The sequence below is a fragment of the Hemitrygon akajei genome, unplaced genomic scaffold (genome assembly GCF_048418815.1).
Source record: "Hemitrygon akajei unplaced genomic scaffold, sHemAka1.3 Scf000115, whole genome shotgun sequence".
Classification (NCBI taxonomy): Eukaryota; Metazoa; Chordata; class Chondrichthyes; order Myliobatiformes; family Dasyatidae; genus Hemitrygon; species Hemitrygon akajei.
Genome location: NW_027332001.1, coordinates 569,486 through 583,033, shown reverse-complemented (window position 1 = coordinate 583,033; position 13,548 = coordinate 569,486). Strand labels below are relative to the sequence as shown.

Sequence of the window (13,548 nt, the reverse complement as noted above, 5' to 3'; positions counted from 1 at the left end):
TTGACCAAACCCTTGCATTTACTACACATTTCATGTGTATATCTAGGAGAATCTATATCATAGTTACCTCCGACATGACCCAGGCAATAAATTCCAGGCACCCACTACCATGTGAAAAAACTACCCACGTGGTGTAAGTTTACCCCATCTCACACTAACCAAATGCCCTCTGGTACTAAACACCAGTCATATGTAAAAAAAACAACAAAATACAGGCTGTTTACCTAAACTCTTATCTCTCAAACTTGTACACCTCTATCAGATCACTATTCTAACTCCAGAGTAAACAAACCAAGTCTATCAAACCTCTGCTTGTAGCACATGCCACCGAATCCAGGCAACATCCTGATGAACCTGTTCTGCACCCTCTCCAATCCTTCCAAGAGCTGGACAATCAAAAGTGAATACAATACTCCAGATGCTTCCTAAAACCATAAAATCTAGGAGCAGAATTAAGCCAGTCGGCTTAGTGTATTTTCTCTTCAATGCCTCTATACCCCATTATCCCAGTAAACGTTGACACTCTTCCTAATCAGGAACATATTGACCTGCATTTTAAACATACCCAGTGACTTGTCTTCCTCAGCTGTCTTTGACAATAATTTCACAGATTCACCACCCGCCAGCGAAAAAGATTTCTCCCAGAGTGGGTCCCTGGCAGCCAGGACAATCCACACCGTACTCAAGCATGTTAATTTCCTGTATGAGCCTCCCATGTGGGATCTTGTCAAACACCCAACTAGTATCCAAGCAGACAATATCCATGCGTAACTTCATTCTTCGTCACCTCCTGGAAGAACACAATCAAGTTAGTTAGGCGCTACTTCCCCCGCCCAAAGCCTTGCAGATGAACCCTAACCCACCTCAAACATTCTATCTTTCATACTTTCATGAGGTAGAAGATATAAAAGGCTGAAGGTACGTACCACCAGCCTCAAGGACAGCTTTAATTCTGCGTTTATAAGACTATCAAATGGTCATCTACTATGTTATTATAGGCTCCTTAATAATAAGACAAATTTATATATAGAATTGTAATATCGTGCATCTCGCAACTAATATATATATTTAAGATGCACCCGATCTTTGTGAAATTTCTACAACAACTGATGAAGCATCGGCATACAATAATTGCCCTGTTACCAACCAGAGAGGAACAACAACTGTTATGAAAATAAATGAAGGCATTTTCCAGAGCGACTTACAAAGCCCACTATGGTTTGTCTCGTTTTAAACCCGCTTTCTAATTTACTGAAACGGTCAAAAATCAGGAATCAAATCAGGAAAAAAAATATATATATAATTTGACACAGCTATACAGGGATGATTGGAAATTAGTTGTTCTTGCATCAATAAAGCTAAAACTATTAATTCATATAATGGAACTAATTTTCAAAGAAATCACATATAGCATATCTGTGCATGTCTGTGTGATTCTATAAAATATTAAATTAATTAAGTTGTTTAGAAATAGAAATAAAAAAAGAGATTTGTGAGTCACTATCGAGGGGTTGAATGTCCATTCGGAAACTGGATGGCAGAGGAGAAGTTGTTCCTGAACGGTTGAGTGTGCACCTTACTCCGATCCTGTACAGTAGTCCCCATGAACCAGACGGTGATGCAGCCAGTTACAATGCTCTCCAAGTTACACCTGCAGAAATATTTGAGTGATGTTGGAAACTCCTGATGAAATATAGTCACTGTTTTGCCTTCTTTGTAGCTGCATTAATCCTGATGAAAAATCTCGGCATGAAACATCGACTGTGCTTCTTCCTATTGATGCTGTCTGTCCTGCTGCGTTCCACCAGTATTTTGTGTGTGTTGCTCGATATGTTGGGTCCAGGCTAGATACTTGGAGATATTAACAGCCAGGAATTTGCAATTGCTCACTCTTTCCACTTCAGATCCCTCTATGAGGACTGGTGTGTTGTGTTCCCTCATCCTGCCTTTTCAAAAATCCACAATTAGCTCTCAGGATATACTTTCATCAACACAAGGAGGATTCAGCACTCCGCACAAGCATATGCAATTCTGATAAAGGGTGCACATCACTGAATGGAAATGAAAGCAGAATCCATAAAAATGAAGAAACTATCATAAGAGAAGAGAGTTAACCAATGGAAGAGTGTCCTGGCTTGCGTATCTAGTCAGCTGGAATGCAACATCCATGGTCGACTCTGATAGGCGGAGGCATAATACTGTGCCCCACATTCCACCTGCCAGGCTGATCAGTAGCAGTTGCCAAGACTTCACCACCTTCTCCACACACACGATGTACACCACTGAGACGCTTATGGTCTCTGCCATTCACGGAGATTCCTTTCCATCTTTCATCCGCTCCTCCATCACTGAGACCGAAAACTAACCATTTTCATTCTTGTCATTCCGATGGGATACCGATCCGAATCTTCACTGTGATTTCCCCAGAGATGCTGCCCGACTTGAGTATTTCCCACATATTCTGCTCCTGTTTTGATGCAAGAGCAGTGGAAACCTGTGACTCCCCAGTGTACAGCTTTGCCAAAATGCACAGTGTCCTGCTCTCCATATTTCCACACCAGGTCAACATTAACGTCGTCTGCTAGTGATGCAAACAACGCTTTAAATATAGTGAAATGTTGTTGTAACGGGAGTGCAGTCAGGATTGGAATAGGATATCAGGAGAATGTTCAGCTTCACCAGTAATTAGTATCAGAATATGAAGACTGGACATTTTCTGGGACTTTCATCACTGTCAATTCCAATGTCTGTGAACAGAATTTTAGTTTGTCCTAATATCCATGGAAGTATGAAATTAATTTATGCAATCTCAAACACTGAATGTTGAAATGCAGTTATAAAGTTCTTTATCAGTTGAGCTATTTAACATATTGACTATGTTCTCTGTTCTCATGGAAGATGTTCAACAGAAATACAAGGAGACTCTACGGGCCCAAAATGAAACACTGAGAGTGAACACGATCCTGATGAGGGAGAAGGTGAAGGATTTCCAGCTGGTTGATCGATACGCCGAGCTCACGGTCATTTCTACTGTTCGAGATCGGAGACTGGTGGAACATGAGCTGCTGGCAAGAGGCAGAGACCACGAGGAGTGGAGACAGAAACATCTCCGCAGAGAGCTGGAAAAAATCCGGACTGATCAGTTGTTCCAGAGCAGCTTTTCCCGGAGTAAATCCAAATCTGGGAGTTCGGCAGCAGTGGCTGGAGTCGCAGGGATCGGGAAAACAACAATTGTACAAAAGATTGTTTATGACTGGGCCATGGGGAAAATATACCAACAATTCCAGTTTGTCTTCAGTTTCAAATTCCGGGATTTAAACAGTATTAACTGTCGAATAAACCTGAAGGAACTGATTTTGGATCAGTATCCTTACTTTGGGAATATCCTGAGAGAGGTCTGGAAGAACCCAGAGGGATTGTTGTTTATATTCGATGGGTTGGATGAATCCAATGACAAAATTGATTTTGCTGACAGTCGGAGAGACACAGAACCTCAGTCCACATGCACAGATCCTGAATTCAAGGGCAAGGTGTCTGACATTGTGTACAGTTTAATCCAGCACAGGCTGCTCCCAGGGTGTTCAGTGCTGGTGACCACCCGTCCCACTGCATTACATTTATTGGAAAAGGCAGATATCGGTATCTGGGCTGGAATACTGGGATTTGCTGGTGAAGAACGGAAAGAGTATTTCAACAGGCATTTTGAAGATCAGACAGTGGCGGCAGCTGTTTTCAAACACGTGAAGGAGAACGAGATCCTGTACACCATGAGCTACAACCCCTCCTACTGCTGGATTCTCGCTCTGGCACTGGGCCCCTTCTTCACACAAAGCGTCAGGGACCCGCAGCGAGTTCCCAAGACAATCACACAACTGTACTCCTACTATATCTACAACATCCTGAAAAACCACGGCCGTGAGATTGAGAACCCCCGTGATGTGTTACTCAGGCTTGGTCAGATGGCCTTCAGAGGGGTGTCTGAGAAGAAGATTGTGTTTACAGATGGAGATTTGATCAAGTACAATCTGCAGCCTTCCCAGTTCCAGTCCGGGTTCCTGATGGAGCTTTTGGAGAGAGAGGATTCTGCCCGGAGCGTGGTGTACACATTCCCACACCTCACCATCCAAGAGTTTGTAGCTGCAGTCGCACAATTCCTGAATCCACATCCTGGGGATATCCTGATATTCCTCACTGAAGCCCACAACATGACAGATGGGCGATTTGAGGTATTTCTCCGTTTTGTTGCTGGTCTCTCCTCCCCAATGACAGCTCGGGGCCTGGAGGAGTTTCTAGGTCCATTTCCTCATCAAACAACATGCCGGGTGATTGACTGGGTGAAGGAGGAGGTTAAACGCCAGAGTAGAAACACAGAGAGAGAAACTGGTAAAAGGAGCCTCCTGAACACATTACGCTACGTGTTTGAGTCTCAGAATTGTGGACTTGCTCAGGCTGCACTGGGATCTGTGGAAACACTTTCATTCAGTGAAATGACACTGACCGCGATTGACTGCGCGGTCCTGTCTCATGTCATCGGACTCTGTGATACAATAAAACAGCTCAACCTGGAGAACTGCCACATTCAGTGTGAAGGAATCCAGCGGCTGGGACCCGGGCTGCACAAGTGCCAGGAGTTGAGGTAACTTGATTTATCTCTCACTCTGAACTGAGAATCTGTTCCATTGGGTTGTTTCAATGTAAAGGAATTTGGGGAAAACTATAGCAAATCAGACTATGACGAATTGTGACAAATGCCCAGGGGATCGGGCAGTAATTCCCCAAGGATGGGAGGTTCTTCGGTTCCTTGTGAAGGAATGTTGGATACTTCATCGGATCAGTGAACAACGGCCATTGGTTTAATGGTAGTAAATCACCGGAATGGCCGTGTTTCTTGCTGCCTGTGACACATCCATTGACAATGTTCCTTCTCACTGTTACTGACACCCAGACCGACACTGACTGCAGCAGGTGGGTCAGAGATTCACACCCCTTCCCGGTGAGGGACAAGAGACCGTCAGCAGACTGTCCCAGTGAGAAGGAAAGAAATACCATTGTGAGATTGTCCTCCCCTGCCCTTCCCTGTGTGTGACTATCACCATCAGTCCACCTGTGTGACTGTGTTCACTACCAGATACCCAGACCCCATGGGCGAATCTCCTCTCCCGATTGTGGGCCTCAGTTCAGACACACCCCTCCCGTACAATCTATTTCTGGATCATCTCATCTTGTGGGGTTATCTTTTCCCATCAGTTATATTCCTGTGGGACTTAACATCCCCATTCCCCTTCGTCCTTTGGGACCTCTCTTTCCCATCCCCTTCCTCCTGCAGATTCTGTCTTCTCATCCCTTTTCCTCAGGTGGATTCTCTTCCACCATCTCCCATCGACACTTTCCCATTCACAAATCTTCCTCACTGTGGGACTTTCTCCCATCCTTCATCCCTAACACTCCCGACCCTCTCACATCAGGAGCACTTTTCTAACCATCGAGGAATGAGACACAATATGTGGAGATTACGGGGTGACACCGACAGACTAAATTACTGACATTCATTGGATACCCTGGAGCTGGGCATTGAGGGACATTGACAGTGATGGGAACTCCAATCAGTGATTTACTGAAGGGTTTAATGTTTCCTGAAATATCCGAGTGAGAGAAATTCCCTCAGATCCACGGTCTGAATCACTTTGTTCATCAATATGTGTTTAGACTTGGGCGAAATGAACTGGGAGATTCTGGAGTGAAACAGGTGTCTGCGGCTCTGAGGAACCCAGAGTGTAAAATACAGAAACTGCGGTAAGTACCAGACTGTGGGAGATTGTGTTTACAGTCACTGGGTGCCTGACACTGAACATTAATGTGATCAGTAATTTTGTTACTGATAAACACTGGGGATTTGTACCGTCTCCTGTCTCTCTGTGTCCTTTGCCCTCACTCTTTCTCATCTCCAGGCCGTGCAATGTCCTTTACCATCATGATTCATTAAATACCTCCGCTATTTTCCTCCTGCTCCATACCAGATCAAGTACAACCTCTCCTCTTGTAGACTTATCTACATATTGTGTCAAGAAACCTTCCTGAACACACCTAACAAACTCCACTCCATCTAAACCCCTCACTCTAGGGAGATGCCAATCAATATTTGGGAAGTTAAAATCTCACTTCAACAACCCTGTTATTATTACTCCTTTCCGGAATCTATCTCCCTATCTGCTCCTCGATGTCCCTGTTACTGCTGGGCTGTCTATAAAAACACCCAGTAGAGTTATTGACCCCTTCCTGTTCCTAACATCCACCCACAGAGACTCCATAGACAACTCCTCCACGACTTCCTCCTTTTCTGCAGCCGTGATATTATCTCTGATCAACAGAGCCAGGTCCCCAACTCTTTTGCCTCCCTCCCCGTCCTTTCTGAAACAATTAAATCCTGGCACTCGAAGTAGCCACTCCTGTCCCTGAACCATCCAAGTCTCTGTAATGGCTACAAAATCATAGCTCCAAGTGCTGATCCACGCTCTATGCTCATCCACTTTATTCATCATACTCCTTGCATTAAAATAGACACATCTCAAACCGTTAGTCTGAGAGCGTCCCTTCTCTATCACCTGCCTATCCTCCCTCTCGCATTGTCCCCAATCTTTATCTATTTGTGAGCCAACCTGCCTTTGCTCTGTAACCCTTGAGCAATTCTAGTTCAAACTCTCCCCAATAGCTTTAGCAAACCTCCCCGCCAGGATATTGGTCCCCCCCCCCCGGGGATTCAAGTACACCACGTCCTTTTTCTGCTCCAAAAGAGGTCAGAATGATCCAAAATTTGAATCCCTGCCTCCTGCTGCAATCCCTCAGCCACGCATTTATCCTCCACCTCATTCTATTCCTATAATCACTTGCGTGTGGCACAGGCAATAATCCCGAGATCACTTCCTTTGTGGTCCTGCTTCTCAACTTACTTCATAACTTCCTGTAGACAGTTCTCAGGACATCTTCCCCTTTCCTCCCTATGTCATTGGTACCAATTTGTAGCACGACCTCTGGCTGCACTCCATCCCACTGTAGAATATTTGGACGCGATCTTAAACATCCCGGACCCTGGCCCCTGGGAGGCAAACTACCATCCGATTTTCTTTCCTGCATCCACTGAATCACCTGTCTGACCCGCTAACCATAGAGTTCCTTATCACTAATGCCATCCTCTTCCTTTCCCTCCCCTTCTGAGCCACAGGGCCAGACTCTGTGCCAGAAGCATGGCCACTGTTGCTTCACCCCACCCCACCCCCAGGGTGTTCCCTCCTCCAGCAGTACTTATTGTCAAGGGGTACAGCCACTAGGGTACTCTCTAGTCCCTGCTTCTTGCCCTTCCCTCTCCTGATTGTCACCCACTTCTTCAGTCTCCCGTGGCCCCGGTGTGACAACCTGCCTGTAACTCCTCTCTATCACCTCCTCGCTCTCCCTGACCAGACGAAGGTCATCGAGCTGCATCTCCAGTTCCCTAACTCGGTCCCTAAGGAGATGCAGCTCGACACGCCGGGTGCAGATGTTGCCGTCCAGGAGGCTGGGAGTCTCCAGGATCTCCCACATCTAACACCGAGCACAGAAAACCAGCCTCACACACATACTCTCTGTCTGTATTGTAAACAGATAACCTCCCTCGCCTCGACCCTTTATCGCAGAAGCCCCGTTGAGCCAAAGCCTTCCTACTCTGTCTCCCGCTCCTCTGACGCTCGCTCTGTAAATCAGTCTTCCTTTTAAACTCTTCTCGCTCTTCTCACTGGCCGACTTGTGCAGTCGTGCTGAAGAAAAAAAAATCAGCAATTGTGCTACTGATAAACACTGAGGATTTGTTCCGTCGACTGTCTCTCTGTGTCCTTCACACTCACTCTCTCTTATCTCCTATCTGGTGGAAATATCTCTTATCTGGTGCCGAGGATCTCGCATCCGCTTTCAGCACAAACTCATCACTGATGGAGCTGGACCTGGGTGATAATAAACTGAGTGATTCAGGAGTGAAACTGGTCTCCGACGTGGGAGATTGTGTCTACAATCACTGGGTGTCTGATACTGAACATTTATGTGATCAGTAATTGTGTTACTGATAAACACTGGGGATTTGTACCGTCTCCTGTCTCTCTGTGTCCTTCACCCTCACTCTCTCTCATCTCCAGGCTGTGGAGAGTCGGTCTCACAGATTCTGGTGCCGAGGATCTCGCCTCCGCTCTCAGGACAAACACATCACTGACAGAGCTGTACCTGACTGATAATAAACTGGGAGATTCAGGAGTGAACCTGTTGTCTGCGGCTCTGAGGAACCCAGAGTGTAAAATACAGAAACTGCGGTAAGTACCAGACTGTGGGAGATTGTGTTTACAGTCACTGGGTGCCTGACACTGAACATTAATGTGATCAGTAATTTTGTTACTGATAAACACTTGGGATTTGTACCGTCTCCTGTCTCTCTGTGTCCTTTAACCTCTCTCGCTCTCATCTCCAGGCTGGGTAGTGTCAGTCTCACAGATTCTGGTGCCGAGGATCTCGTCTCCACTCTCAGTGCAAAACCATCACTGACGTGGCTGAACCTGGGATCAAACTCACTGACAGACCGATCTGTCCCCGCTCTCCGCCACCTCATACTGACCCTCCGGAATCTGCAGTGGATCGGGTGAGTGTTTGTGTTAATGTTCAATGTGATAAAATATCAGCGGATCCGCGGGTTTTTTGGTGATATTTGTCTGTGAGTGTAGTTGAAACATTAACCCCAGTCCCCTGTTACTGACACTGTTCTATAATCTGATTATTTCATCTTTATTCGTCCATCTCTTTCAGGCTGCACTGGAATCGGTTCAGTTGGACCGGGGGGAATAATCTGAGACCTCTGCAGGGACTCAGACCCGGACTGAGAGTGGATCTGTCAACATCTTAATGTGCCAACATCCCCGCCCGCAGGATGGGGACATTTTGGCCGATTCTACGCCGTCCCCTTTAACTATAGGGAGAAGCGCTGTCGACGTTTCGGGCCAAGACCTACCTATAGATGCTGCCTGGCCTGCTGTGTTCTACCAGCATTTTGTGTGTGTTGTTATTTGAATTTCCAGCATCTGCAGATTTCCTCATGTGTGTCCCCTTTAACTCCCGTCCAAACCTTTCATGGCCGTGCTGCAGGTGTAATTCCTTGTTCGTTGTGCTCCCGTAGTGACGTAATCTCCTGCTGTCCAGCACCAACTTCCGCCGGAAGTGCGTGTTCGAGACTCCCCACGTGAGGCCCTGGGGAATTACACAGAGAGGCCGGGGCTCAGTCTGGGACACCGGTGCCCCGGGGTCAGATTATCCCGGGTGAGAATCCTTTTGCTCCCTTTGCTGAGGACGGTGCATTCGGCAGCCTGGCCGATATAATGATGTCAAATTGACAAATACTCTGGCAGTGACCCTGGATCTGCAGCGATCCCGGACACGGCCCTGAAGTGTGATTTTATAATCATCGGTTCCCCGATGCAGAGTGACGGTGAGAAACGGGACTGATTATTCAACCGGTCACTCGTTGTCGCCGGTCAGTTAATTGTGTGTGACTGTGAGTGAGTCGGGAGCAGCTTATTTATTCCCGCACGTCAGCAGCTCACACATTGTGTAATTTACATTTGTCATAGTGTCGGACTCGAGTTTTATTTGAGGTTTCTGCTGCCCCCCGCACCCTGTGCACTGCAACAGTGGTTCGGAGCTCCTCACACTGACACAGTAGCGTCTCAGCTCCAGGCTGAGGGAGGTCGGATGCCCAGGATCTCATTTCAACCCAACCCCTTTCCTGGCTAACTGACCCCCTCTTGTCCCCTGATGACCATTAAAATAGACTGTAATATCGGACGTGATTCCACAAAGCTCAGGAGTACAAGAGGGATGGGGGATGAAATACTGGTATTAAACAAGGGGTGATGCTCCCTCCACATTGTACCACCACAAACTTCCGGGGTCAAACACAGAATGAAGCTCCCTCCACACAGACTGATCATTCGCTCCAGGGGTCAGATATAGGGTGACACTCCCTCCCATCACACACTCCCGGGGTCAGATACAGAGTGAAACTTCCTCCACACTGTTCCGGGGTCAGACACAGAGTGAGGCTTCCTCCACACCGTCCCATCTCACACTCCCAGGGTCAGACACATCGTGGAGCTGTTCTAAATGAGCTGGGAGAAATCGAGGAAAATCTGTTGCATTAAGGACGTGAGATACTTTGGCACTGGTTCGAAACGTCTCTTGGATATCTAAGTGAGCGGCTGGTTTAGTGTGGAAGCTTCGTTTGGAGTTTTTCTGCCAGTTTGGACGGGGTCCGTTGACGGCTGCGAACTGCGTAGCACCCAGCTGTGGCCGCTGGCAACTCGCCGGGAAGCCGAGTCGCTCCAAAAACCGGAGACAAACGCCATTGTTCCCCCACTGACATCGGGACAACCTCCTTCCATCTTTATCGTCGTGACTCACGTTCGGTGTAGGAGCCGAAACATCGTTTGAGATGTCTCGACCTCTCACGGCCTGGAGTTACTGCAGGACTAACGGAGCCTTTCCTGGCGTTGGAATTTCTGGCGCCGGGCCAGCAAGGTACTGCTGAGTATGATTTTTTTTCTATGCAATTACTCAACTCCTTCCAGGACTTTACAACCAGCACCGACATATAATTCTCGATTCGGACACATAAGTATCATGCCGGACCAGTCTACAGGGAGTCGCTGGCCTTCGGGGAGTTATGCAAAGGCGGCTGCCTCTCCAGCCTCGGACAAAGCCCTGTTTTGGTCGGTGAAAGTGGAACGCGGGGTGCAATGTATTTAGCGTCCTGGAACTACCCTGGAAAAGTGCGCGGAGGCTATGGAGGACTTGTTGGGGAGAGATGGTGTTTTGGCCACTGAGAAAGAGTTTGGGAAGGCAGTGTTTTATCTGAGGAATGATGAGTTGGTGCATCGGGCCCTCAGTAGAGGGATCACGGTGGAAAACATTTTTTTACAGATGGAGCTGGTGACAGCTCCCACACAACGCATCGTCCTCGGTCACGTAAAGCCTTTCATCCCCAACGAGGACCTGCTTCCCGCACTAGCACGCTTGGGGCAAGAACGGTCAGAAATAACTGCCATCAGGCACAAATTCAGGAGGCGCACCCTCCGTACCGTAATCTCTTTATCCATGCAGCTGGAAAAGGTGGACGAAGTTGAGGGCCGGTTTACTGTCCGGCACGAGGGGGTAGATTATCAGGTGTATTGGAGCTCTGAGCGCCCACGGTGCCATGCGTGCGGGGAGGTGGGGCACTTTCGGAGGGACTGTCCTAGCAGCCGAAAACCCAGGGAGTCCACTTCGGGAACTAGTGCCCCTGCTAGCTCTGCCCCGATCCCATTCCTGCTCCTACACCTGTGCCGGCCCCTGACCCTGTCTCTACCCCTGTCCCTATTCCTACACCTGTGCCGGCCCCTGACCCTGTCTCTACCCCTGTCCCTATTCCTACCCCTGTGCCGGCCCCTGACCCTGTCTCTACCCCTGTCCCTATTCCTACCCCTGTGACGGCCCCTGACCCTGTCTCTACCCCTGTCCCTATTCCTACACCTGTGCCGGCCCCTGACCCTGTCTCTAACCCTGTCCCTATTCCTACCCCTGTGCCGGCCCCTGACCCTGTCTCTACCCCTGTCCCCATTCCTACCCCTGTGCCGGCCCCTGACCCTGTCTCTATCCCTGTCCCCATTCCTACATCTGTGCCGGCCCCTGACCCTGTCTCTACCCCTGTCCCTATTCCTACCCCTGTGCCGGCCCCTGACCCTGTCTCTATCCCTGTCCCCATTCCTACACCTGTGCCGGCCCCTGACCCTGTCTCTACCCCTGTCCCTATTCCTACCCCTGTGCCGGCCCCTGACCCTGTCTCTATCCCTGTCCCCATTCCTACACCTGTGCCGGCCCCTGACCCTGTCTCTACCCCTGTCCCTATTCCTACACCTGTGCCGGCCCCTGACCCTGTCTCTATCCCTGTCCCCATTCCTACACCTGTGCCGGCCCCTGACCCTGTCTCTACCCCTGTCCCTATTCCTACACCTGTGCCGGCCCCTGACCCTGTCTCTATCCCTGTCCCCATTCCTACACCTGTGCCGGCCCCTGACCCTGTCTCTATCCCTGTCCCCATTCCTACACCTGTGCCGGCCCCTGACCCTGTCTCTACCCCTGTCCCTATTCCTACCCCTGTGCTGGCCCCTGACCCTGTCTCTACCCCTGTCCCCATTCCTACACCTGTGCCGGCCCCTGACCCTGTCTCTACCCCTGTCCCTATTCCTACCCCTGTGCTGGCCCCTGCTCCTGCCCCTGTGGATCAGGCGGGTGATCCTGAGGCTACGTGCAGGGAGGTTCAGGCGAGGGACGGGGCGGAGCCTGTGCGGGGAAGTAAAGTGAGGAAGAAATCCAAACACATGAAGAAGTCGGCCCCCGAGACCGCAGAGCTCACGCTCATTTAGGAGATCTAGGCCTCATATGGAGCCAGTGATCATTAATGGAGAATGTGTGGAGCAGGTTAAGACCTACAAGTATCTGGGAGTACAGTTAGACGAGAAGCTAGACTGGACTGCCAACACAGATGCCTTGTGCAGGAAGGCACAGAGTAGACTGTACTTCCTTAGAAGTTTGGCGTAATTCAATGTCTGTAGTGAGATGCTGAAGATGTTCTATAGGTCAGTTGTGGAGAGCGCCCTCGTCTTTGTGGTGGCGTGTTTGGGACAAAGCATTAAGAAGAGGGACGCCTCACGTCTTAATAAGCTGGTAAGGAAGGCGGGCTCTGTCGTGGGCAAAGTACTGGAGAGTATAACATCGGTAGCTGAGCGAAGGGCACTGAGTAGGCTACGGTCAATTATGGAAAACCCTGAACATCCTCTACATAGCACCATCCAGAGACAGAGAGGCAGTTTCAGCGACAGGTTGCTATCGATGCAATGCTCCTCAGACAGGATGAAGAGGTCAATACTCCCCAATGCCATTAGGCTTTACAATTCAACCGCCAGGAGTAAGATATGTTAAGTGCCGGGTTTGATTGTATTTAATGTATTTAAGTAAACTACTTAAGAACTTTTTAAAAGCTATTATTAATGCTTTTTGAGAGAGTGATTTAGATGCATATCATATTTTTACTGAGTTAAGTATTGTATGTAATTAGTTTTGCTACAACAAGTGTATGGGACATTGGAAAAAATGTTGAATTTCCCCATGGGGATGAATAAAGTATCTATCTATCTATCTATCTATCTGAAGTGGAGCGGGAGACTCGGGGAAGTGCACAGTCGGACGGGGTGATGGAAGCGGAGAGTAACGCTCTCCTGGGCTCAGACACAGAGTGAATCTCCCTCCACACTGTCCCATCACACACTCGTGGGGTCAGAAACAGTATAAAGCTAGCTCCACATCGTCCCATTACAAACACGCGTGGTAAGACTCAGAGAGAAGTTTCCTCCACTTCTCCCAACACACACTCCCAGGGTTACACACAGAGTGAATCTCCCTCCACACAGTCCCTTCACACACTCCCGAGGTAGTGAATCTCCCTCTGTA

General features: G+C 48.6%; 2 protein-coding genes across 2 annotated transcripts in view; both read left to right on the top strand.

The window, feature by feature from the left end:
- The window catches only part of LOC140723483 (NACHT, LRR and PYD domains-containing protein 3-like), a 40,492-nt gene extending 31,538 nt beyond the window's left edge, over positions 1 to 8,954 (top strand). Inside the window, exons 9-13 of the mRNA XM_073038052.1 lie at positions 2,899 to 4,636; positions 5,707 to 5,793; positions 8,160 to 8,330; positions 8,486 to 8,653; positions 8,818 to 8,954. Of these exons, the coding sequence (XP_072894153.1) occupies positions 2,899 to 4,636; positions 5,707 to 5,793; positions 8,160 to 8,330; positions 8,486 to 8,653; positions 8,818 to 8,914 (2,261 nt within the window). The 3' untranslated portion in view covers positions 8,915 to 8,954. The remainder of the gene's footprint in view (positions 1 to 2,898; positions 4,637 to 5,706; positions 5,794 to 8,159; positions 8,331 to 8,485; positions 8,654 to 8,817) is intronic.
- LOC140723495 (uncharacterized) lies at positions 8,943 to 13,243 on the top strand. Its single transcript, XM_073038062.1, has 3 exons — positions 8,943 to 11,409; positions 11,460 to 11,475; positions 11,956 to 13,243. The coding sequence occupies exons 1-3, from the start codon at positions 10,846 to 10,848 to the stop codon at positions 12,462 to 12,464; spliced, it is 1,089 nt and encodes a 362-aa protein (XP_072894163.1). The 5' UTR covers positions 8,943 to 10,845; the 3' UTR covers positions 12,465 to 13,243.
- The last annotated feature ends 305 nt before the right edge of the window (positions 13,244 to 13,548 follow it).

Excerpts from the sequence above, each read along its gene's own strand:
- LOC140723495 (XM_073038062.1), top strand. The coding sequence starts at position 10,846 with ATGGAGGACTTGTTGGGGAGAGATGGTGTTTTGGCCACTGAGAAAGAG.